The 27,717-nt window shown below is 33.8% G+C and overlaps 1 protein-coding gene across 1 annotated transcript in view; it reads right to left on the bottom strand.

Annotated features, from left to right (window-relative positions):
* LOC102998338 (disintegrin and metalloproteinase domain-containing protein 5-like) overlaps positions 1–27,717 on the bottom strand; it is a 156,304-nt gene that overhangs the window by 97,570 nt on the left and 31,017 nt on the right. Inside the window, exons 8-12 of the mRNA XM_007178417.1 lie at positions 23,913–23,984; positions 23,558–23,721; positions 23,072–23,153; positions 6,519–6,655; positions 2,537–2,720 (exon numbers count right to left, since the gene is read on the bottom strand). Of these exons, the coding sequence (XP_007178479.1) occupies positions 2,537–2,720; positions 6,519–6,655; positions 23,072–23,153; positions 23,558–23,721; positions 23,913–23,984 (639 nt within the window). The remainder of the gene's footprint in view (positions 1–2,536; positions 2,721–6,518; positions 6,656–23,071; positions 23,154–23,557; positions 23,722–23,912; positions 23,985–27,717) is intronic.

Here is a 27,717-nt window from a genome sequence, read left to right as displayed (position 1 = left end):
ACCCCCAAACTTCTGCCCCCAGAAAAGTGGTCCCAGAAGCCAGTCTGGTCTGTCCAGATTTCACTGTGATGCTGGCCCCATACGTACTTGTATTTTACAAGATTCAGTGCCTTCAATCAACTTTTCCAGTCTTCAGTAGCAAGTTTGTTTTAAACTCTGTAATTTACCAATATTAGAAGTTTGAGTTTCCTGGTGGTGTGTTTTTTCTTACTGGTATTTTTAATTGGTATTTTCAATGAACAGCTTCACCACAGGCAGCAATATTATACTTTAAAAAGGCTATTTATTTCATCTATTGACTCGTGTATTAATGTACTCAAAGTTTAAATATTCCTTTGTTAGCTTTTTTTCTTACTGTCTCTCTTAATCAAATGTTTGGTTATTCTAGTTTGGGTTTTTTTTTCTTTTTCAATACAACTCCATTTGTAAGGGCAGACTTTCTTAAGAATAGAATGCTCTGGCTATTTCAAAATGGTTCCTTTTCCCCTCCCTCTGCCAGAAGCATTAGACTTCTCTCCAGTATTCACTGTGACAACCAGTTCAAGTTTCTGCAGGTAAAACTCATAAAAGTGTGGGGACCTTCCTATGATCCAGTTCCCCTGGAGTTTTAAACTATCAGAGTTCTACACACTGAGACTCCAGAAATTTGTCAATTACAGTTCAGGTTTTCCTACCCAGATGCTGGTTCCCAAAAGGTTTTAGCTTGTGCGTTGCTACTCTAGTAAGTTGTGATTCTCTGCATTCACCTGTTGGTTTTTCCAGTTTGTGGGGCAGTGGTTTGCTCTGTGACCTCACTTCTCTGATGGATGCAAGAAGAGCTGTTTCTTTTCCAAGTTGGTTAGCTTTTTACTTGTTGTAAGGACTAAGTGGTGACTTCTAAACTTCTCACATGTCAGACCAGAAACCATAATTCTTGTCTTTTGATGTATTTGAATAAAAGTCCTTTGAACTGGCTTTTGAACATATTATATATATATATATATATACACACACATATATATATATATGTTTGAACATATATAAATTGTAAATATTTTCTCCCATTTCAGAGTCTATCATTTTATTTTTCTTAACAGAGCCTAGAAGAAAAAGTTTCTAAATTTGATTAAGTACAACTTACATATTTTTCTTTGAAACCTCATTCTTATTTGCCTTACCTAAGAAAGTTCTGCCTATCACAGAGTCAAAAAGACTGTCTCCTGTGTTTTACTCTAAAAGCTTTAGGATTTTCGCTTTTATGTTTAGGTCTTTGATCCATTTCAAGTTAATTTTTGTGTATGGTGAGATGTCAAAGTTTTCTTTTATGTACATAGATATCTAGTTCATACAATACCTTTGTTGGAAAGGTTTTCTTCACCCATTGAACTGCCTTAACATCTCTGATTGTCAGAGAATCAATTGATCTTATAAATATTTTATATTTGGATTCTCTATACTGCTTCATTAAGGGATATATTTATGCTTTGGCCAATACCACATTATCTTGATTATTTCAGCTTTACAGAAAATTTTGAAATTTACAGAAAATTAGTGTATGTGCTCCACCTTTGTTCTTTTTAATTGCTTTGTCTATTCTAGGTCCTTTGCATTTCCATATATATTATAGTATCAGCTTGTCAATTTCCACAGAACGATGGTGGGGTTTGGATTGGGATTGTGTGGAGTGTTGATGTAGAGCTGACATCTTAGCAATATTGTGTCTTCCAATCCATGAAAGTGGGATATGTCTCCCTTTCAATCTTCTTTCATTTCTCTGAGCAATGTAAGTTTTCATTGTACAGGTCTTGCATGTATTCTGTTAAATTTATCTCTGTTTCATGTTTTTGAAACAATGTATATGGAATTGTACATTTTAGTTCATTTTCCATTTGTTCATTGTTTATACATAGAAATCCATGGAATTTGGGTTCACATGCATTCATTAATTAGCTTTAGCAGACTTTGGGGGTAGATTGTTTAGGATTCTCCAATCACGTGGCCAAGTTGAATTTGATTAAAGACAGTTTTAATCTTCCTTTCCACTCATTGTGTGTTTCTTTTTCTTGCCTTACTGCAGTTTCATTGTGTGCTTCTTTGTGTTTCTTTATCTTCCCTTACTGCAATGGCAGGAGCATCCACCGCAGTGTTGAAGGGAAACATAACCTGTCAATACAAAACTTTTTTTCCGTATAATAGCAAACGATGCATTTTGCTATATAGTCTATAGTCTTTAGATGTTCTTGTCTTTTTGTTACTGCTTGTTGTTAAAGGCATATTTCTTCAACTCCTTATACACTCTTTGTGGTCACTAATTATAAGATTAGAGCTGATGCATACACTAAAGAATTTAGGAGGGCAGTATTTGAAGACAAATAGTAACTAAAGGATGTTTGCTCTCCACTTCAAAAAATGGCAAAATTAGGAAACTTAAAGGCTTCCATCTTCCCCAAAGAAGGTATTTTTCAAAATTATTTTTCTAAAAGACAAGGTCTTCTTTTCCACCTCGTACTCACATATATGGGAAATAAAAAATATTTTTGAAAAGATTTCCACTGACCTGTAAAGTGCCGCAATCACATTCTTCACCCGATTCCAACTTTCCATTGCCACACATCTTCCTCTGTTTGTAAACTGGCTCATCAGGAAGAATTTTATGAAGACATTCAAGGCCAGAATGTGCAGCAAAATATTTAAAGTCATCCAAGCTACAAGTGCTAAAATCCTTTATACCCCCAGATAGCCTAAAATATAAAAAAAAGTGTATGACAAAAATTATTGCTGTATAACTCTACATTTCTCGTAATGTATGATGTTTTGAAGAGAGATTTAAAGAGCATTATTCTCATGGATAACAATAGGCACACTTTTAAAAATATAAAAGTATTTAAATAATACTAACATTTTTAACACACTTTTTAAATTTCACCAAGAAAATTCTTATAATGAAAAAAAATTCCAAAATCTTTTGCCATTCATCCTGTTTTAAAGAAGACCAATTATTTACCTATCTGAAAATCTTTATTAATTGTTTAAACATAGGAACTGTGTTACTCTTTATTTACCTTCTTAGTGCCAAACAACTGAATTAAAAATTTTTGGCCTCAGTATTTAATATACTTTTTATTTATTTAATATCATTTTTGTAGTTTTTCTATAAATACCAATATGAGCATGTCTGTATTATCTTTAAAAGTATATTTTAGATCTTTTGCTCTCTGTAATTAGGCATTTTTCAAACAAGAATCTGTTGTTTGATTTACACCATGGGAGGGACAAGAGGAATACCTGTCCTGACGGAGTGAGAAAGTTGTTAGTAGTTTGCTAATATATCAGCATCCAACTAAAACACTAGAAAGAATACAATTTAAGAGTAAAGACTATGCCCTAGACCAGTAGCTGACAAACTTTTCTGTGAAGGGCCGCACAGTAAATATTATAGGCTTATATGCCATATGCTCTGTTGCAGCTACTCAACTCTGCCACTGTAGTGCAAAAGCAGCCATGAAGAACATGTAAAACAGTAAGCCTATAAAATTAATTTACAAAACAGGCAGGCAGCCAAATTTAGCCTATGGAGCATTGTTGGCTGACCTCTGCCCTATACTAAAATCTACTCTGTATCTGTCCTAACAGTTAGGGCCTAAACTCAAGCCCTGACAACATCCCCAGAGGAAACCAAGTTTGGAAGTTCAGGCCTGCCATTTTAGAGGGGTTTGGAAATGCCTTGAGTTTTCTATAGACTCATGTTAACAAAGTATAAAACCAAGCACATAAAATTTAAAATGATTACCCTATAATTGAATTGCCTGGTAGAAAAAGAATCAATGCTTTTCAGAGGAAGGTAATGAGAATCTAGGCTTTCTATTGTACTATCAACAATATCCAATATGCTACTACTAATAATAATCATACAAAGAAATAAGAAAATGTAAACCATAGTCAATAAAAAAGCAGTCAATAGTAAGCAACACTGAGATGGCCCAGGTGTTAGATTTGGCACACAAATACTTGAAATGAACCATTATAAATATATTCAATTAATTAAAGAAAAATGTTTAAATAATTCAGAGAAATTACAGCCTTATAGAGTGAACACTCAAAAGAGAGTGCATATCATCCAATTTACATAATGTTCTAGAGCCAGTAAAACTAAATGTAGTGATAGAAATCAGATCAGCTGTTGACTGGGGCAGGGTGGAAGGTAAAAAGGATAGCCAAGGATCACAAAAGAACTTTCTGTGGAAATGGAAATGTTGCATAGCTTGATTGACACTATGGTTCAGTAATTTATATATATTTATCAAGAGTCATAAACTCGTACACTTAAAGTTTAAAGTGTATGAATTTTATTGTGGACAAATCATACCTCAAAAGTTGATTTTTTATAGTGTATACAAATACAATACTCAAAAAGATGATGAAAGAATATTCCTCTGAGAAACAATTTCACACAGAGAAGAAGTAATTTAGTTATTATCTACTTTGTGCCTTCACAGAAATTTGGGATAACATAGATTCAGTCATCACAGGACAAAATGAAATAATAAGAATACTGAGCTAAAAGGTCATTATTGGAAACATTTACTGAGCACTCTTCTAGGCAACTGGTGTGTAGTGAAATGTAGACCAAGTGCCTGCTAGGGGCAAAAAGTATGAACATCAGGAAATAGATATATGAAATAAGTCAGATAGTTATTGGAATGATGAAGAAAAATAAAACAACACAATTTACAGGGAATAAAAGATACTGTTTTAGAAGAGAAGACATTTATTAAAAAAAAAAAAAACTGTAGCTAAGATTGGGCACACGGCAAGGGTACCCACTCTCACCAGATCGATTCACATTGGGCTGAATTTGTTTCAAGTGCAATTAAGCAAGAAAAAGGAATTACACACAAATAGATGGAGAGGAAACATAAAACTGTTCTTATTCATGAACAACAAGATCTTGTTTATAGAAAATCTTAAGTAGTCAACAAATAAAATCTCCTGGAATTTCTATTGAGTTTAGGAAGTTTGCAGCACACAAAGTCAATATACAAAAATTATATAAATTATATTTCTATGTACTAGCAATGAGCACTCTGAAAATGAAATTAAGAAAACAGTTCTTTTCAAAATAGCAAAAAAGAATAAAATGTTTAAGAATAAATATAACAAAACAAGTACAAGACTTGTAAACTGTAAAATACCATACATTGCTGGGGAAAATTAAAGACCTAAATAAATGAAGACATATACCAGATTCAAGAATCAAAAGACTCAGTATTGTTAAGATGGTAACTCTCCCAAAATTGACTATTTATAATACCCAAGATATGGAAGCAACCCAAGTGCCCATCCGCAGAGGAATGGATAAAAAAGATATGGTATGGAATATTACTCAGCCATAAAAATGAATGAAATTCTTCCATTTGCAGCAGCAAGGATGGATCTAGAGACTATCATACTAAGTGAAGTAAGTCAAACAGAGAAAGACAAATACTGTATGCTATTTGTCATACTAAGTGAAGTAAGTCAAATAGAGAAAGACAAATACCATATGGTATTGCTTATATGTGGTAACTAAAAAATAATACAAAAGAACACATATGCAAAACAGAAGTAGACTCACAGATATAGAAAACAAACAAGGGGTTACCAAAGGAGAGAGGGAGGAGGGGAGGAGCAAGTTAGGAGTAGGGCATTAAGAGATATAAACTGCTATGTATAAAACAGATAAGCAACAAGGATACAGTATATATATAGCACAGGGAATTATAGCCATTATCTTGTAATAACTTATAATGGAGTATAATCTGTAAATATACTGAATCACTATGCTGTATACCTGGAACTAACATAATGCTGTAAATAAACTATACTTCAATTTTTAAAACTCTCAACAGGAGTTTTCATAAAAATTGGAAATTTGATAATAAAATGTATATGAAACTACAAAGGACCTAGAATAACCAAAACAATTTGGGAAAAGGTGAAAAAACGTGGGGACTTGTACTACCTGATTTCAAAATTGTTTGTAAAGTAGGGGGAAAGTATTATCAATGATACTAAAATTCTTAAAAAGCCTTTTTCTTCAGTAGTCTCTCTCTCAGTGGGGCATAGTTTTACTTATTTGTGACTTGATGTCTTTCTAAATTAAAAAAGATAAATTTTTAACTTGAATTGTACTGTTCATCCTTATATTGTATAATGCCAGTATCAAGGCATTTAACTTTAAATAGAATCACTAAAATCACACAATTCATATGGCTTGTCCCCAGAGGGTATCTTCAATCTAGCCAGCAGAGAAAAATACAAGCCAGACTCTGGAAGGTAGGAAGGAGGAAAAGAATGTCCCCATGCATGGAGAGGCCTGGGGAGTGCTGGGTCTATTTTGGTGTGTGTTCCATCTGAACTTGAAAAGAATGCGTATCCTAGTGTAGGGTATAGTATTCTACAATTGTCAATTAATTCAGTTTGGTTAATAGAAATATAAAGTCCCTAACCAAAAAAAAATTTTTAAGTATACTTGTGTTTAATAAAGAAAATTATCTTACACAGCTTTTGGTGACATTGTGCAAACATCTCCTGAACAATGGCAGGTCTCAGTATTATCATAACTCATTCCCATATTAAGGCCAAGCAACTGCACAATACTGAGAGCATATGACTCCAAGGATAAACCCTCTGAATACTAAACATAAGGAAAATAAAAGAAAAATAGTTAGCTAAGAATCCTATTCAGTTATAAAAACTTACTATAATCAAAAATTTGTACATAAAACTCATTTTTAAAATTCGTTAATGCATCCAAGATACTTAGGTAGACACAATTGTACTAGAGTTATGTAAGTATTATTCAACACAGATAGATGAGTAACACTACAGTTTAATTTCAAGATACTATTACATGACAATACCAGCTATCTTAACAAATCTAATAGAGTTTAAACACCACACTGTATTGTTTCTTTGAATTATTTTAAACAAGATGCTTTTAATCTTTTATTTTAATAATCAATCCTACATTCTCTTTGTAGTATACAGTCTCTAAAATGGGTCCCAATGATCCCTGCCTCCTGGTATTTATGTTCCTGTGTATCCCCACTCCACTGAGTGTAGGCTGGACGTAATTACTGACTTGCTTCTAATTAACTGAATATAGCAGAAGTGATGGGTCATCATTTCCAAGATAAGTTATTAAAAGACTGACTTCTTGGATTCTATGTCTCTCTCTCTCATTCACTCTGGGGGAAGGTAGCTACTATGTCATGAAGTAGGCCTGTGGAGAGGCCCTCATGAGTGAGCTTGGAAACTTTTTCTGAGGTCTTCCAATAGTCACATGACTGAGCTTGGAAGCAAATCCCCTCTGTGTTGAAGTTTGAGATAATTACAGCCCTAGTTGACATCTTGTTTTCACCCACTAAGCTGCTCCTAGATTCCTGACCCAAAGAACTGTGTTGTTTCCATGTGCTAAGGTTTGGTACAATCAGTTACATAGCAATAGATAACTAATACACCCTCAATAGGTATTGCTGTTTTCCTTTGAAACATTTCTAGTATCTGCATAGATGTTTATAGCAGCTTTATTCATAACTGCCAAAACTTGCAGGCATCCATCATGTCCTTCAGCAAGTGAACAGATAAACTGTGGCATGTTTCAGACAATAGAATATTATTCAGCACTAAAAAGAAATGAGCTACAAGGTCATGAAAAGACACGGAGGAAATTTAAATACATATTACTAAGTGAGAGAAGCCAACCTGCAGAGACTATGTACTGTATGACTCCAACTATATGACATTCTGGAAAAAAAGTTATGGAGACAAAAGATCCACGGCTGCAGGTGGGGAGGGGAGAAATTAATTGGCACAGAGCACAGAGGATTTTTAAGGCAGTGACAATACTGTGTATGATACCATAATGATGGATACATATCATTATTTGACCAGATCCGTAGAAAGTACACCACCAAGATTGAACCCTAAGGCAAATTATGAACTTTGGGTGATTTTTAATGGGTCAATGTACGTTTATCAATTGCAATAAGTATACCCCTCTGGTGAGTGATGGTGATAACGAAGAAGGTTATGCATGTGTAGGGGCAACGGATACATTGATAATCTATGCACCTTCCTCTCAATGGTGCTGTGAACCTAAAACTGCTCTAAAAACAGTATTTTTTAAAAAGTTGTTGGTACTTGATGGACCAAGAGCAAGACGGCATTATGAGGGAGTGGCAAGTAAAGAACAGTTCAGAGGAGAAGATGTAACTGACCCATGAAGATGTTTCTAGGTTTCCATCCCACATATTGCCCTGGGTTGCTTGTTGTTCAACCACAGCCGCTAAGAGGTAGAAAACAACAATCAGCGGATGCATCAGACACTTCAGTCCACCTTCAGAGGGTAGAGAGTAATTTTGTTTACTGGAAGACTGCTTGAACTCAAGCAATCCCTCCTTCCTGCACCCCAGCTTTTGATCAAAAGCAGTTCTTAGGACCAAATAGAAGCCCTTGCCAGGACACACTTTATTCCCTTCATACTTACAGACAATATTAATAGTAACCAAGGAACACATTTCGTTTCTCAGAAGACACAATGCCACTCTATTGGAAAAGGCATTCAATATAACTTTCATTGCCCCCAGTAGGTCCCAGAGAGCTGGTTCAATTGAGAGACATAATGGTTTCCTTAAATAATTCCTTTTCAAATCCAACAAATGGACCCCTAAATGGGTGTCTATATTTGCCAAGCTATTAATGTCTCTTAATTCAAGGACCCTTGTCTGACACACACTTCACACAAACTTTAAAACATTTTTCCCTTTTCCTTCCCTATATTTAAAGGGGCTTATGTCTGGCCTCCATGTATATAAAGACTCACTGTATATGAGTCCCTTTAATTATGTCTCCCTTACTGTTGTAAATATTTTATCTTGCTCCATCCCATAAGGGTTGGAGACCAGATCCAGGTACATACCCTCCTGAGGTCTATTAACCATAGATTTCCTCCTGGTCCAGGCAGCTGCTAATTTGATATGAGACATTTGAGCCTAAACTTCCACCACCACAAAAACAAACAAATGAAAAACAAAACCAAAAACCTCTCAAGAGCAGCTGTACAACATTCTGTTGACTGTTCATCTCATTACCATTGGTCTGAGTGTTTTTATTGGTTTGCAATCTGGAGGCCCAAATCTTCCAAGTAAGCCATTATTTCAGCCAGACGTGGCAAACGCTGAGGCCCACATGCCACTGAGTTTGGATAATACAAACCTTATAACCCAAAGACTTCACCAGCTTGCCTGTCAACAACCAAACCAACAACTGAGGCAAAAGGCCCATACTGACTGGCCAAATTAGGGTGCCTGCCTACAGCATAATTATGGAGCCCTGAACACAGGTATAAATATTTTAAATGGCAAACAACCTGACCTCCTATTAACCACATACACCAAAATCAGGTCATAAAATTTTAAACCTATTTATAACAGAACTCTTCTCATCACCTAATAGGGCAAAACCTTAGACTGTGGGACACTTTTAGATCCAGCCACACCTAATTTGGGCTGTGCCAGTCAGGCTCTGCACAGATGTCAGTATCACTTCTGCTTGCTGTGCACCCACAAGCCCCTTGAGTTAGCAGATATTTATAAATCGAAGTCACAGGCCCAACACTGCCTTCAAATTACACAAGTACTTCAGCACCATTTTAATACCACAGAGCCACAAAAATAAAACCTGCATTCATTCAAGTGGGTATCAGCTTAAAAAGTATATCCTAGCGCTACACCCCAAACAACATTGCCCTGGGCCATGAACTCACTGCTAGAGATGTGATTACCTCAGATGACATCACTCCAGCCTAAGACCTGCCTGTTGGAGATGACTCTGCATCCTGCACAGAGACAACTTCCCCTCAGACACTAAAGCTTCCACCCCAGGCAGGCTCATGGACTGCCTCTCCCAAGGCACAAATTGCACACAAGAAATGTACTGGTTTTCTTACTTTGATATTAGGGACTCTATTGTGTTTCCTGAGTCAGCTGTCTGTGCAGCCCATGACAAGGGTATACTTTTTTGTTCCCTATCAAACCATATATCCCTACACTCCATGTCTATCTGTGCCATTCTAAAAACTGGTGGTGATTATTGCTTTCCCTAGGAGTCACCTGCCTTGTATCATGAACCCCTGGACCCTAGGGAGAGGACCACTCACTCCCCAGTGCCTTCTCCTACTACTCCCACCCTGCATCTCTGACCATGACCACAACCACCTCTTCCCTTTAGGTACATACAAATACCATCAATCTTTATATATACTTTACCAAACTAATCAGCTGATACTCTCCAACAACATAAACTGCCTGACTTGCCACTTTCACCCAAAAATACACCAGGATATTATTGTCAAAAATCACACATATAGAATTTTCAACACAATTTACAACTGCACAAAGATGCTCTTAGAGACTCCAGAAATTTCAGATCTATTTCCTTGGCTAATGTTATACAAAAGGGAAATTTAGTTATGAGCTGGTCTACAAGAATTCCTTATACATCTACTTGTGTTTCTACTTTTTACTCTCATAATAAAATGTTATCTATGCTGTTTAGCTAAACTTATGCTCTACTCTCTAAAAGTCTCTTATTATGCCAAAGGTTTGATCATATTTCAAACCACAACAGGACTAACTTTATTAACATCACATTTTCTGTATTCCGATACTTTCATATCTAGGGCCTTACCAACCTAGAGGACTGCCCTTAGGGTTATCCAATTGCTTCAGAGAGTAGACAACTCACCTTTCATATGCAAACCAATCAATCCAGAGTCCATATACCCTACCACCTGATAGTCTGATAAAGTCTGCTTTATCAGACTCACATACACCAGGCCACTATCCACCTGCCAAAATCACACCAGGGTTAGGTACCAGACAACTAAGGACAGCCTCTATGCATCATGGACTGCTGAAACTAGCCAACCTTAGACCTGCTTACCCTGCCTCTCTCCTGTTTCTTCCCAAAGAAACCACAATAGAGGCTCTTGCCCACATTTCCCCCCTACCTACTATGCTTCCTGACCAAATCTGGTGCTTCCTTATGTGGCCTCTGCATGGCATGGCATATCTCTTATTTCTAGGGAAATGTGAGTATGATAAATTCCTTCCTGAATAACAGTCATTTTCATGTCTGCATGTGTTTCCATACCTGATGAAAACATATCCCAGGTAACCTTAAAAAAAACTTTCAAACTAGATTAGTTTCTCCTACTTTAGTTAAGTTAGTTTACTCTAGTCAATTCAAACTAGATTACAACAAAATTAGTTGTAAATGTATATTGTAAACTCTAGGGTAACTGCTTAAAGATTTTTAATGTAATTGATATTCTAGAAAGGAGAGAAAATGGAATAATATAAAATGTGCAATTAAAACCACAGAAGGCAGAAAAAAAAAAGGAGAGGGGAAGATTTCAAGAAGAAATAAGAAACAAGGATAATGAATAGAAAATAGACAAAATTCAACATCCATTTATGATTTTTAAAAACTCTCGGGTGTGGAGGAAACATACATCAACATAATAAAGGCCATATATGACAAGCCCACAGCTAACATCACACTCAATGGTAAAAAGCAGAAAAGCTATTCCTCTAAGGTCAGGAATAAGACAAGAATCTGCACTATCACCACTTTTATACAACTCCTAGCCAGAGCAATTAGGCAAGAAAAAATAAATAAAAGAGATCCAAACTGGAAAAAAGAAGTAAAACTGTCACCATTGGCAGATAACATGATATTATACAAAGAAAAATCCTAAAACTACACAAACACACACACAAAAAAACCTGTTATAACTAATATATGAATTCAGTAGAGTTTCTAGACCCACAATCAAAACAAAGAAGTCTGTTGTGTTTCTATACATTAATAATGCACTATCAGTAAGAGAAATTAAGGAAGCACTCCCATGTACAATTGTATTAAAAAGAACAAAATACCGAGGAATAAGTTTAACCAAGGATATGAAAAAATTGTACACTGAAAACTAGAAGACGGTGATGAAAGAAATTGAGGAAGACACAAATAAATGGAAAGATATTCCACACTCATGGACTGGAAGAACTAATATTGTTCAAATGTCCATTTTACCCATAGCCATCTACAGATTCAGTGCACTCCCTTTCAAAATTCCAATGGCAATTTTCACAAAAATAATAAAACATCCTAAAATTTGAATGGAAGCACAAAGGACCCCAAATAGCTGAAGCAATCTTGAGAAAGAAGAGTAAAGCTGGAGATATCATGCTCCCTGATTTCAAACTATACTACAAAGCTGTAGTAATCAAAAGAGTATTAAATTCTATAACTATTTATGGTGATAGACATTAACTAGAATTTTTCTGGTGATCATTTTGCAATATATACAAATACCAAATCACACTGTTGTACACCTGAAACTAATATTATTCAATTATACCTGAATAAAAAAAAATGTTTTTAAACAATATGGTACTGGCACAAAGGCAGACACATAGATCAATGGAACAAAATACAGAACCCAGAAATAAACCCACACTTATACGGTCAACTGATCTATGCCAAAGGAGGCAGTAATATAAAATGGGAAAAAGACAGTCTCTTCAATAAATAGTGGTGGGAAAAATTGGACAGCCACATGCAAAAGAATGAAACTGGACCACTATCTCACACCATACACAATAATTAACTCAAAATGTATTAGAGACTTGAATGCAAGACCTGAAACCTTAAAACTCCTAGAAGAAAACATAGGCAATAAGCTCCTTGATATCAATCTTCGTGATGAATTTTTAGATCTGACTCCAAAGCAAAGTCAACAGAAGCAAAAATAAACAAGTGGGACTACAGCACACTAAAATGCTTCTGCATAGCAAAGGAAACCATCAACAAAATGAAAAGGCAGGCTACTAAGTGGGAGAAAATATATACAAGTCATATCTCTGAAAAGGGGTTAATATGCAAAATACAATACTCATACAACTCAATAGCAAAAAAAAAAATCAAATTTAAAAATGGGCAGATTATCTGAATAAACATTTTTCCAAAGCAAACATATAGATGGCCAACAGCTACATGGAAAGATGCTCAACACCTGGGTATATTCCCAAAGGAAAGGAAATCAATATCTTGAAAAGGTATCTGCACTCCCATGTTCACTGCAGCATTATTCAAAACAGCCAATATATGGAAACAACCTAAATGTTCAATCATGCATCAACAGAAAAAAGAAAAGACCAAAAAAAAAAGAAGAAGGAAATCCTGTCCTTTGAGACAGCATGGATGAACCTGGAAGACATTATGTTTAGTGAAATAAGCCAGATACAGAAAGATAAATATGTATGATCTCACTTATATGTGGAAACTAAAAAAGGCAAATTCATAGAACCAGAGAGTAGAGCAGTCATTGTCAGTGACCAGAGGATGGGTCAAAGGGTACAAACTTTCATCTTTATAAGATGAATGTTTGGGGATATAATACACAGCAATGTGCTTATAATTAATAATACTTATTATATACTTGAAATTTGATATGTGAGTAAATCTTAAGTTTCTCACCAAAAAACAAACGAAAAAATGGTATCTATGTGAGTTGATGTGTGTGTTAACTTGATTGTGGTAATCATTTCAAAATGTATACAAAGATTAAATCTTCACATTTTACATCTTAATAAAAATCATGTCGTACAACCTAAATATAACTTTTACTTTTCAGTAAAGCTTGAAAATAAGATGTACATAAAATAAATGGAAAACAAAGTAGATTAAAAATGAAAAATTTCACAAAAGCATTGGAATTTATAAACAAAATAAAATAAAAACTGTAGAACTGGAATAAAAGGAATATCTGAAATAGCAGAATAGAGTATTACTGAACAGAATTAAAGATCATAGAAAATACTCAAACTGAAGAACAAAACAAACCGAACAAAAAAAGAATTAAAAAAAAAAAAGAACAACAGTGACATATGGTGCATCTTTTAAAGGACTAATATATGTTAATTAGAGCCTAACAAGAAAAGGTGAAAGATAATGGGACAAAAATAATATCTGAAGTATAATTATAATGGTTGAGAATTTTCCAACACTAATAAAAGACATCAGGCAATAATTTCAAGAAACCCTACTAAAACTAAAGGAGAAATACAAACAAAAATGAGTCTAGGTCCATGATGTCTCTGCAAGAACTGTCTTATTTCCAGCTTATCTTTGTTCTAGGATGTAGTTGTTCTAATTCTCAGTGAAAAGTGTCACAATGTTGCTTAACATTGACTGGCCTTGATCTCCCACTTTTTGCTCCTCTCGACCTTAAGTCTGTCAAAAATAACCGTGGTTTAGTGCCCTCAATCATCTGGTTGAAACAAACAAAAATTCCCTGATGGAAAGTAAGAGCAACTAGACTCTAAATTATTTACATGAATAATTTTTAAATGACCAAAATGCCATACCCAAAAGGAAACCATACCCAAAAGGAAAAAAAATACAGCATGAATGAGAATTAACAGGAGTGCCAGACAGCAGAAAACCGACAGGGGCGCCACGTATTTAAACTATCAGATACATTATTTAATTTAACTATGCAGTATAAAAAGGCAAAATACAGTATAGCCCATGCCACGGTCTGTTGCAAAAGTAAAACATAAGTATATGCCTATATTTCCATAAGAAACATTGGAGAAATTTCATAAGAATCTGATGAAATGGGATGATGGATGATTATATTAGAGAATAAAACTTTCAGATTATACCTTTTCATTAATTTATTTTTAGATTTACATAATTGTGGTACTTTTTATACTGGGCTCGTTATTGTTTTATTCTTCCCTTTTAATTATTCAAGTAATGCAAGAATAGACACTTTATGTAAAAAATTAAAACAAATTCCAGCAATAGGAAAAAAGCAAAGGTCCTGAATTCTTTTATCTTCTTAATTCCTTCCCCAGAACTGCCACTGCAGTTTCTCTAGACCTTTTCCCTTACTTTTTTCTTTTTTGAACTTTTAATTTTATATTGAAGTATAGCCGATTAACAATGTTGTAACAGTTTCAGGTGCACAGCAAAGTGACTAAGCCATACATATACATGTATTCATTCTCCCCCAAACTCCCCTCCCATCCAGGCTGCCACATAACATTGAGCAGAGTTCCCTGTGCTATACAGTAGGTCCTTGTTGGTTATCCATTTTAAATATGACAGTGTGTACATGTCAATCCCAAACTCCCTAACTATCCCTTCCCCCCACCCTTCACCCCCGTAACCGTAAGTTCTTTCTCTAAATCTGTGAGTCTGTTTTTGCTTTCTAAATAAGTTCATTTGTACCGTTTCTTTTTAGATTCCACACATAAGTGATCCCAGAATAATAGAAATAAAAACAAAAATTTTTAAATGGGATCTAATTAAACTCAAGAGCTTTTGCACAGCAAAGGAAACCATAAACAAAACAAAAAGACAACCTACAGATTGGGAGAAAATATTTGCAAATGATGTGACCAACAAGGGATTAGTCTCCAAAATTTACAAACAGCTCACAAGGCTTAATATCATCAAAACAAACAACCCAATCAAAAAATGGGCAGAAGACCTAAATAGACATTTCTCCAAAGAAAACATACAGACAGCCAAAAGGTACATGAAAAGATGCTCAACATCGCTAATTATTAGAGAAATGCAGATCAAAACTACAATGAGGTACCACCTCACACTGGTCAGAATGGCCATCAGCAAAAAGTCTACAAACAATAAATGCTGGAGATGGTGTGGAGAAAAGGGAACCCTCCTACAGTGTTGGTGGGAATGTAAATTGGTACAACCACTGTGGAGAACAGTATGGAGGTTTCTTAAAAAACTAAAAGTAGAACTACCATATGATCCACCAGTCCCATTCCTGGGCATATATCCAGAGAAAACCATAATCCGAAAGGATACATATATCCCAATATTCACTGCAGCACTGTTCACGATAGCCAAGATATGGAAGCAAGCTAAATGTCCATCGACAGAGGAATGGGTAAAGAAGACATGGTACATATATACAATGGAATATTACTCAGCCATTAAAAAGAATGAAATAATGCCATTTGCAGCAACATGGAGGGACCTAGAGATTGTCATACTGAGTGCAGTAAGTCAGACAGAGAAAGAGAAATATCACATAATTGTGGTATTTTAAAAATAAAATTTTATTTTAAATGTATTTAAACAAATACATAAAGATCCTAAATATGTCATGGATATAAATATTCAAATAATTTAGCAGATATGAAAAAGTAACAAATAGAAATTCTAGAACCAAAAAAAGTGACAAAATTTTTAAAATGTAAAGAGGGTGTTAACAGTTAGCTTCTAGAAACAGCTGAAAACATTAAAGTTGAATTTAGATCAGAAGAAAATGTCAGAATGTAGCATGAAGAGATGGGAAAAAACAGAAGCTAGGGTAAGAGACACAAAATGTGTTCAGAATGTCTATCACATGCTTAATGGTACATCTTAAGGAGAGGAGGAGATAATGTAGAACCAAGATAGTTGAAAAGATAACGAACCAATAGAAAATACAACAATCAAGAGTGAACCATAATGTAAACTATTAATATGTACTTTGGGTGTTTGTGATGTCTCAATGTGGGTTCATTTATTGTAACACATGCACCACTATGGTGGGGATATTGGTAATGGGGGAAGCTATGCATGTGTGGGGACAAAGGGTATATGGGAAATCTCTGTACCTTCCCCTCAAATTTGCTATGAATTAAAAAGTGCTCTAAAACAATTAATTCTTAATTTTAAAAAAAGATTAGTAGACAATACTTTTGAAAAAATAATTTGTCACTGAAACAAGGACGATATCTTGAAATTGAAGTTAGCATAGTCACTAATTTTCTCAAACTTTCATAAAACCTTGTACTTACCTGTTATCTATCAGGGAATAAATATAATAATAATAATAGCAGAAAGTTTTCCACAACTGATGAAAAGTATCAATCCACAGATTAAAGAACCTTCTAAAAATTTCCAATATGATAAATATAGAGAGATACCTAGGTAATACACATGAAATTAAAAGTGCAGAAAATTAAAGCCAAAGAAAAATTTAAGAGCAATCACATAAATGAATAAAAAAAAGGTAACCAGAAAGATCACAGTTGTTTGGAAATTAAAAATATACTTGTAACTAACACAAGGGTCCAAGCAGAAATCACAAGGGAAATAAGAAAATATTTTGAAATTGAAGATAATTCAAATATATATCAAACTTGTACACTGCAGATAAATCTGGGAATAGGGAAAAAACAGTCTTAATATAAATGTGTAAAAAAAGTAACTCCTGAAAATCAGTCGACAAAGACCGTCAGAAGAATTTGAAAACTAAAGACCAGCTGAAAAGAAGCAATGAATCAATAAAAATAGGGATTAATGAAATTATAGACAAATGTAAATTTTAGATGATCTACAAAGCAAAAGCTGGTTTTTTAAAGACACTAATAAAATTGAAAATATCTAATGAGATTAGTCAAGAAAAACCAGAGAGCAAACACAAAAAGACCATGTCAAAAATGAAAAATATGAAATCAGCAAAGATCATGCAGACATTTAAGATACTATTATATTGTAAACAATTTTATGATGTGTTTAAGATGGATATAACAACCTTTTACAGAAAATAAGAGAGAGGGATGATTACTGCTTTACATGACTTCATATGAAAACTCAAAAAAGACATCACAAGAAAAGAATATTGCACATCAATCTTATTCATGAACATAAATATAAAATACTAAAAAAAAGGTACCAAAACAAATCTGGGACATACAAAAAAAGATAGTGAAACATGACCATACTGATTTTATTCCAGAAATGAATTAACTTAAGAATCATAAATTCACTGATGCAATAATCCATATCAATGATTAGAGAGGTAAAATATGATCACCTCATTATTATTGATAAAAATGAAAAGAAAAGCAGAAAACAGCTATTAAAATATTTGGCAGAAGAGGCAATGCCAAAAAAAACTAATAAAGCTATGAAGGGGTTAAAATGTAATAGAGCATTCCATTATTAATTATATAAGTTAAATAAATAATTACAGTATAAATGAACATAATGAATCGAAATGTCAAAAACTCAGCATTCAAATAATTGAACAAGAAGACCTGACAATGGGAGTGACAAAATTCAGGAAATTGTTGAAAAAAAAATTCTCAGAAACAAAGACTAACATACAAGATATTCAAGGGAGAAAAGATATAAACAAAAGTACAGTAAGCAAGAGAAAATAGAAAATAAAAGAGATAAGAATAGGAGGGCTTCCCTGGAGGCACAGTGGTTGAGAATCTGGCTAACATCATACTCAAAGGTGAAAGGTAAATCTTTTCCTCTAAGATAAAGATCAAGACAAGGGTGCCCAGTCTCACCATTCCTATTCAACATAGTTAGCCAGAGCAACCAGGAAAGAAAAGGGTATAAAGGCAACCAAATCAGAAAGGAAGAAGTAAAATTATTTCTGTTTGCTGATGACATAATCTTTTATGGAGAAAGTCCTAAAGACTTCACAAAAAAACTATTAGAATAAACAAATTCAATAAAGTTTCAGAATACAATACCAACCTACAAACTGAGTTGTGTTTTGATATATTAACAATGAATTAACAGAATATAACTAAAGAAATCAATCCCATTTACAATAGCAATAAAACAACAAAATATCATTAATAAATTTAACCAAGGAAGGGAAAGATTTGCACAAAGAAAAGTATAAGACTGTGATGAAAGAAAGTGAAAAAGAGGGAATTCTCTGGTGGTCCAGTGGTTAGGACTCTGTGCTTCCACTACAGGGGGCCTGGGTTCGATCCCTGGTCAGGAAACTAAGATCCCATGAGCCGTGAGGCACAGACAAAAAGAAAGAAAGAAATTGAAAAAGACACAAATAAATGGAAAGATATCCCATGTCCATGGACTGGAAAAATTAATATTGTTAAAATATGCATATTACCCAAAGCCATCTATAGATTCAATGCAATCCCTCTCAAAATTCTAATGACATTTTTTCATAAAAATACAGAAAACAATCTTAAAATTTGTATGAAACCACAAAAGACTCCAAGCGGCCAAAGCAATCCTGAGAAAGAAAAACAAAGCTGGAAGCATCACAGTTCCTGTTTTCAACCTATATTAAAAAGCTATAGTAATCAAAAAGTATGGTCCTGGCATAAAAGTAAGTGTTGGGAAAACTGGATATTCACACGCAAATAATGAACTGGACCCTTGTATTACACTACTCACAAAAATTAACTCAACATGGACTAAACACCTATATGTAAGACGTGAAATCATAAAATTCTTGGAAGAAAACAGTGAGAAATCTCCTTGACATTGGTCTTGGCAATGATTTTATAACTATGACAACAAAACCACAAACAAAGGCAAAAATAAACAAGTGGGACTACAGCAATATAAGGGTTCTGCACAGCAAAAGAACTGATCAAAATGAAAAGGCAACTACAGAATGGGAGAAAATATTTACAAACTATATATATGATAAGAGGTTAATATCCAAAGTATATTAAGAAGTCATATAACTCACTAGCAAAAACTAAATTATCTTATTAAGAAATGGTCAGAGGACCTAAATAGACATTTCTCCAAAGAGGATATTCAAATGGCCAACAGGTACATGAAAAGGTGCTCAACATCACTAATCATCAGAGAAATGCAAATCAAAACCACAAGTGAGATCACCTCACACCTGTTAGAATGGCTATCATCAAAAAGATAAGAGACAACAAATGCTGGCAAGGATGTGGAGAGAATGGAACCCATGTGCACTGTTGGTGGGAATGTAAATCAGTACAACCACTATAGAAAACAGTATGGAGTTTCCTGAAAAAAATTAAATATAGAACTACCATATGAATCAGCAATTCCACTTCTAAGTATATATCTGAGGAAATGAAATCACTGTCTCAAATAGGTCTTTGCACCCCATGTTCACTGCAGATTATTCACAACAGCCAAGACATGGAAACAACCTAAGTGTCCACTGACTAACAAGCAGATAAATTGTGAGATGTGTGTGTTTAATAATCATATATAGGGCTTCCCTGGTGGCACAGTGGTTGAGAGTCTGCCTGCCAATGCAGGGGACACGGGTTCGAGCCCTGGTCCGGAAAGATCCCACATGCCACGGAGCAACTGGGCCCGTGAGCCACAACTACTGAGCCTGCGTGTCTGGAGCCTGTGCTCCGCAACAAGAGAGGCTGCGACAGTGAGAGGCCCGCACACTGCGATGAAGAGTGGCCCCCGCTTGCCGCAACTGGAGAAAGCCCTTGCACAGAAACGAAGACCCAACACAGCCAAAAAAAAAATAATCATGTATATATGAATATTATTCAGTCATAAAAAAAGAAGGAAATCCTGTCATTTGACACAACGTGGATGAAGTCAGAGGGCATTACTCTAAGTGAAATAAGTCAGACAGAGAAAGAAATACTACATGATCTCAGTAGGTGGAATCTAAAACAACTGAACTCATAGAAACAGAGAACAGATTGGTGGTTGCCAGGGCGAGAGTTGGGGGTGGGAATGAGTGAAAGTGGTCAAATGGTACAAATTTCTAACCTGGGGATACAATGTAACTATAGTTAACAATACTGTATTGAATATTTGAAAGCTGCTAAAAGAGTAGGTCTTAAAGTTTCTCAACACACACACACACAAATGGTAACCATGTGAGATGATGGATTATTAAATATATACATATATATATAACCTTATTGTGGCAATCATTCTGCAATATATACATATATCAAATCATTACACTGTACACCTTAAACTTATGCAATGTTATATATCAGTTGTATCTCAGTAAAACTGGAAAAAAGAGTGGGTCTTGTAAAAAATAATAAACAGAAACCTCTGTTAGAGTCGGGCTACCAGAAGGGGAACTCTCACAGCCTGGAGGATAGCAGAACCCAACAGGAAAAAGAAAGACTTCTCTTCTTTCCTGGCAAGGACTCAGCCAATAAAAAGCCATGGACACTTTGTTTACTATAGCTCCCTTCAACTTCCTTTTTCCCCTTTATAAAAGTGTTGTTTCCCTTGCCATGAGAGGATCTGCACCTGGCTCAACATGGTTGCAGACCCCGAATCATAATTCTCTGCTGATTCTGAGTAAACCCATCATTTCTGGAGAAATCTGGCAGTCTATTTGTTTTAGATCAACAATCTCATAATGTAAATTCAGCAAGGTTACTGGATATTTACAAAAATATATAAAAACTGGCCATATATGGATATACACTAGCAGTGAGAAACTGGAAGATGAATTTAAATGATCAAGACCAGTTACAATAGCATCAGAGCATATAAAATACCTAAGAATAATTTTAGCAGTATATGTATTAAACCTCCACAGAGAATTTTTAAACGACCTGAATTAATGGAAAGATAAATCATGTTGGTGGACTGGAAGATCCAACATTATTAAGATATCAATTCTCCCCTAATTGATTCATAAATTACACACCATCCCAATCAAAACCTAAGTAAGCTTTTGTGTATGTGTAGAACTAGACAACCCGATTCTAAAAGCTATATGAAAATGTAAAGTTATATATAGACATACATAGTATTGACAAAGCACAAAGTTGGATAGCTTAAACTACCTGATTTCAAAATATTTAACAAAGCTACCACATGCAAGGAATTGATTCTTAACCTAAAAAAAAAATTTTAGAATATTATGATTGGTGTCTATCATTTTAAAATTTAATCTTCATACTCTTTGTTGTTGGAATAAACAAAAAATGTATTTTTATATTGATATTTTAATTTTATACTGGCTTCTTATAGCATTCTTCCTTAACTCATATATTTTTCCTTTACAAATTTTTATTACAAAATTTCCAATCAAACTTAAAGTCTGAAGAATGGCACCAGGAAAACACATACTAACCACTTATATTCAATAATTCCTATCATCTGCTTTATTTGCTTCACACACACATGATCTCAACATTAGTTCTCAGCAAAGAAACACTGTTTTCAGGAGGATTCACCATAGTGATGAAGACCTGGGCAATTTCTGACAGTCTTTCCTGAGGCTTTGGCTGAAAGGGGACCGACAGCAAGGACTGAGAATAAAAACGAATTCCTAGGAAACATCTGATTCTTCTTTAGCCATGGTAACAAATAACCCCTAGAACTGGTTTTAGATTTATCTAATCAATCAATATGTCTTTTATACTAATGGTAGCAAGTACACACCAGTACAGATTTTAATTCTGTCTAATCTGTCAATGGCAATTTGAATCACTGTACATGCTACTAAAAGTCAACTAAATATACAAATGGGTCAGTATAAAAATCACAGTGTAGCCTTATTTTTCTGAAGCACTGTCAAGTTCGCTCCCCTTGCTACTTTTTATATAGCTTGTTGCAAAAAGAACATAACTCTGTAGAAAAAACTCATTCCCATTTTCCAGAAAACAGTAGATTATGAATATTTGATGGCTGTTCCTTCCTACAACAGTCTGCTCCTTGCAAACATAATAAAGAATTGAATGCAATAATAAAAGTTACCTTGAAACAAAAATACAGTGAACGTCACTTAACCAAAAAGCACATGAATGTATATCAATTATTAATTTTGAGGAAAATACTGATTTTATTTTTTTGATATTTATTTTTATTTGATATTTATTTAATATTTTGATATTTATTTTTATTGATGTTTATTTTTATTAATTGAGGAAAATATGTTTAATAATTAACATTAAAATCACACTGATTATATAATAAATATTGATGCAAGCATACCACTGCTCAAAACAATTAAACTGACTTACAAAGGCCAAATGTTTTTTAAAACAATATAAAATTATGATCAGTTGAATTTATAAATATTCTGATTTTAAAGCAATTATATACAGTTTAATTTTTATGCTCTTAATTAGTAATAAAAATACTATTAAAGGAAGAATAAACTAAGTAATATATATATTCTTGCTTTAAAATATTTAGGAAATTTTGAAACATGAAAATAATGAGAGCAAATTTGATAGTAATTACATACCAAAGCAACTCCTCCAGCAAAATTCTTATCACATATTTTTGAAGGATGTGTGGCTCCTATAAAAGCAGGAGTTTTCTGGAAGCTAAAAAAAAATAACAATTTTCCTCATAATTACATTTCAGTGGTATTATTAATGATAATCAGATCAGACACAAGAATGTAGAGATAACAGGTAGTAAAAGTTTATTAGCCAAGAGACATCAAAAAATTGTATCACTCAAAATTAACCTCCTTTAGTTATTTCAAAACTTTTATGTAATTTTACTTTTTTCAGGTAATTTTATGTCGTTTGATAAAAGATTTTAAGTCTTACCTCACATTAGCTACTTGAGGACAAAGACGTTAACCTACATTTTTTTCCCATCCCATGGTGTCTACCAAATTTACAGAACTCAGTATACATTAAGTAAATGCTTGTTTTTCATAATTAACATATAAAATCATTTTGGATTATTTCTTTATACAAATATGAAATACTATACTCACGCAAATAAGTATGCAGTATGATGAGGTTGGGAGAGAAATTCGTATTTCCATTCTAAAAGTCTATATAATATATGATTAGGATGTCTTGTAGTAGAAATTTTGTTTTTGTTTGACCAAATCTCTATGGAAGATATTCTAACAGTCAGTTTTAACTGGGTAAGCATCTAAATGGAGAAAATAAATGAAAATTTTTAAATAAATTTGAATATTAAATTTTTGTAAAGGTATATTTAAGACATTTAATTCAATATTTTGAATGTGGAAACTCTTCAACAGCACAGCAAAATACTATATACATCAATTCATATTACCTATCTTACAAAATATATTTAAAAAATAGTTTTTAAAAACTTACAGTGTTAACAAAGCCAATGATCTGAATAACCTTCTGTGTTACACCTTTTACATCAGAGCCCATGTAATCAAACTGAAAAAGATAAATTATTATTAAAAAATAGTGGATACCATTAATATACCACATAACCTTTATATCTATAATATGCTATATACTAGTATATATATTAGTATATATACTAATATGCTTTATATCTATAATATGCTATATGCTATATAGTATATGTTATATACTATATACTAAGTAGCCAGAGGGCTACATTCCAACTGAAATCCAGGAAATGCATATTTACATTTGTACATGTAAATGTATAAATAATAATTTATTTAAATAAATTAATTAAATGTATAACTTTATATAATAAATTAAAATATTTAATAACATGATTTTAAATGTTTAATGCACTTGTAGCATTATTTATTTATAAAAATTGAATCATAAATTTTTTAAATGTTATTTCTAAATACACTTATTTCTAAAATAATACATATAATCACAAACCAAAAACTATATGCATAAAGAGGGAAAAATCTTTAATAAAAGGCTCACTGTTTAAGTGATCATGGATACTGTGTTAGGTTACATCCTCTGATATTCACCACGTAACTCATGTTACTCATGCTTCTTTATTCCAATAAGCTCTTTCTAACTGCTTAAAAATGCCAGAACAATATTAAAAAACAATGGTGATATCAGGAATGTGAGCTTTGCTCCTGACTTTTCACTGGAAAATCTCAAATATTTCACCATTAAGTGGTGTTCAGTTTAAGATGAGTATTCTAATCATGTTGAGAAACACCTACTTATAAATCTTCCTACTTATAAAACTTTTGTTAAAAATGAAGTTGAATTTTTATCCAAAGCCTTTTTGAAGCATACCAAAATGATAATGACTTTTGTCTTTTGACCTACTGATGGAATACATTTCATTAATACTTTACTTAGTATTAAACCATCATTATACTGTTTGATCAAAACATTACATTCTATTAATATACTATCAAAATTAATATAATATTTTGTTTAGAAGTTTGTAGCTTTCAGAACGATGGGCCTGTTGGTAATGTGTGCATGCATGCATCCTTTGTCATAATGGAGCAAATGAATGTTGCTTACTAAATTTTAAAGCACTACCTAAAATTCAGTTGCTTGTTTTTTCTACATCCTAGAATTGTATTAGCTTATGAATTTTCTTATGAATTAGCTTATGAATCTTCCTGAAACATTTTTAAAAACTCTCCTTTAAAACTATCTATACTTAACACTGGCAACTGACCCATTCAAATTTTTCATTTCCAGTTTTTTGAAATATAATTGACATATAAGATTGTGTTAAAGTGTACAATGAGATGATTTGAAGTCTTATCTCCATTGGAGAATTCATGAAATTTGCATTTGTTTGTTTGTTTTAATCTCCCCCAAGGACACAGTTATACCATCTTAATCCTTTTCAACAGCATAACATGTTTTCTTCCTTTTTGCTTAATTACAGTTTCTACCTACTTATTTGTCTTTTCAACAAACCAGTTTGTGAATTTACTTATCCATTTTAATGTTTCTGTTTATCATCAACTTATCAAATATCAAGTATTTTTCCTTATTTTTCTAATATCAAATTATTTCAAGAATATGAATTTCCTCTCTGTTTAGTTTTTATACTATCCTCTGCGACAGGTATTATCTGTATTTACCAATATTCAGTTCTCTTCTAACTCAGGAACCCTTCTTTTAAAGATAGGCATGGGCAGGTGATTCACTTTGGCCAATGCAATGAGGGCAAAAGTGATGCATGCCACTTCTGAGAAGTATTTCCTTATTGTAGCTCATGTCTCTCTGGTCTGCACTTCTATCGGTTTGGCAATTGGAAAAGAAACTATCAATCTAGAAATGCCAAAAAATCTAAGCATTCTCTAGTGCTGAGCCAACACATGGAAGACTGCTGCCCTGGAGAGTTAGCCAGGAGCATGGTTGACATTGATTGAATGAATGAAACTAAAACTGTGTTTAGCCACTAAGATTTGGGGAGTGTTTCTTATGAGAGCATAACTTAGCCTCTTCTGATTAATACACATCCACCTAATTTTTAAAACATTATATACAATTCATTAATTTCTAAAAAGCTAAAAACTATAGTTTTTCTTGTCTGCCTTGAAAAATTACTCATAATTGTATTTATTTTTTTAATTTTATTATTTTTGCCTTATCTCTTTTTTTTTAAAGATTTTTAAAAAATTATTAGCACCTTTAATTATTATTTATTTTATTTTATTTTATTTTATTTTGGCTGTGTTGGGTCTTCGTTTCTGTGCGAGGGCTTCCTCTAGTTGCGGCAAGCGGGGGCCACTCTTCATTGCGGTGCACGGGCCTCTCACTATCGTGGCCTCTCTTGTTGCGGAGCACAGGCTCCAGACACGCAGGCTCAGTAGTTGTGGCTCACGGGCCCAGTTGCTCCGTGGCATGTGGGATCTTCCCAGACCAGGGCTCGAACCCGTGTCCCCTGCATTAGCAGGCAGATTCTCAACCACTGCACCACCAGGGAAGCCCTGCCTTATCTCTTTTTACTCTTTTTTTAATATACTGTGATAAAGTTTTGGCAAAATGGTTTTTTTTTAATAAATTTATTTATTTTATTTTTGGCTGCGTTGGGTCTTCATTGCTGTGCGTGGGCCTCTCATTGCAGTGGCTTCTCTCGTTGCAGAGCACGGGCTCTAGGCATGCGGGCTTCAGTAGTTGTGGCACGTGGGCTCAGTAGTTGTGGCTCACAGGCTCTAGAGCTCAGGCTTGGTAGTTGTGATGCATGGGCTTAGTTGCTCCACGGTATGTGGGATCTTCCTGGGTCAGGGCTCGAACCTGTGTCCCCTGCATTGGCAGGTGGATTCTTAACCACTGCGCCACCAGGGAAGCCCCTGGCAAATTGGTTTTTGCTTTTACAAAACTATTGGTGTTTTCCTTGTGACCTATAGATGACTACATTTGCATGTATATTCTATATATATCTATAGACATTTGAATGTATGTGGTACCCATTCATAAGGTACAAAGGTCAGTAAGTGCTTAGTAAAACAAACTGATAAATAATTTGATCTTTATATGTTAACATTTATTTTCTGTCTATCTGTTAAAGGCTAACAGAAATGATTTAATGTACTCCAGTATAGTTTTGGTTTCTGTTAGAGTCTTCTGATTACTTCCAAAGGTTTTCTTTTTATACTTTCATCATAATTCACTCAGCACTAAATGCTTATTATTAGAAATTCATCTTTAACTTGAATTGTAACATTCAATATAAAATACTCCTTTAATTCTTCTATTTACATTTTTTTTACCCTGAACTTTATCTATTAGTAATATCATCCTGATTTTCTTTTTTTATGGTAAATCTTGGCACATTTTTGCTGGTCTTTTAAAAAATGTTTTATACCTAAGAGTGTCATTTTATTTTAAGCTGTCTCATAAATGTCATCTAATTTGAGATCCTTTGCACATTAATGGGAATATTTAATCCATTCCATTACTGTAATCAATGAAGCTGACTTACAGTTTTCTATTTTTCCTATTCATGTCCTCATGGTATTTCCCTTTGATTTTTGCTATATTATAAGAGAATATTTGGAGGGGGGAGGTTCTATATGATTTCAAGGTTATATCTTCAGGATTTTATATTCAGATATGTTTAAACATTGTTCAACAAGTTTCTCCATTTTTATCAACTCGACTCACCTATATAAAAAGGCCTTAACCCCTGATGAGGTGAAAATCAAAAATTTTGAGGATTCATCAGGGTTCAATTCTTTTTTCCAAAATG

Source organism: Balaenoptera acutorostrata, chromosome 21 (genome assembly GCF_949987535.1).
Source record: "Balaenoptera acutorostrata chromosome 21, mBalAcu1.1, whole genome shotgun sequence".
Taxonomy (NCBI): domain Eukaryota; kingdom Metazoa; phylum Chordata; class Mammalia; order Artiodactyla; family Balaenopteridae; genus Balaenoptera; species Balaenoptera acutorostrata.
Note: the sequence above shows the minus strand (reverse complement) of the source record. Positions and strands in the feature narration are given on the sequence as shown.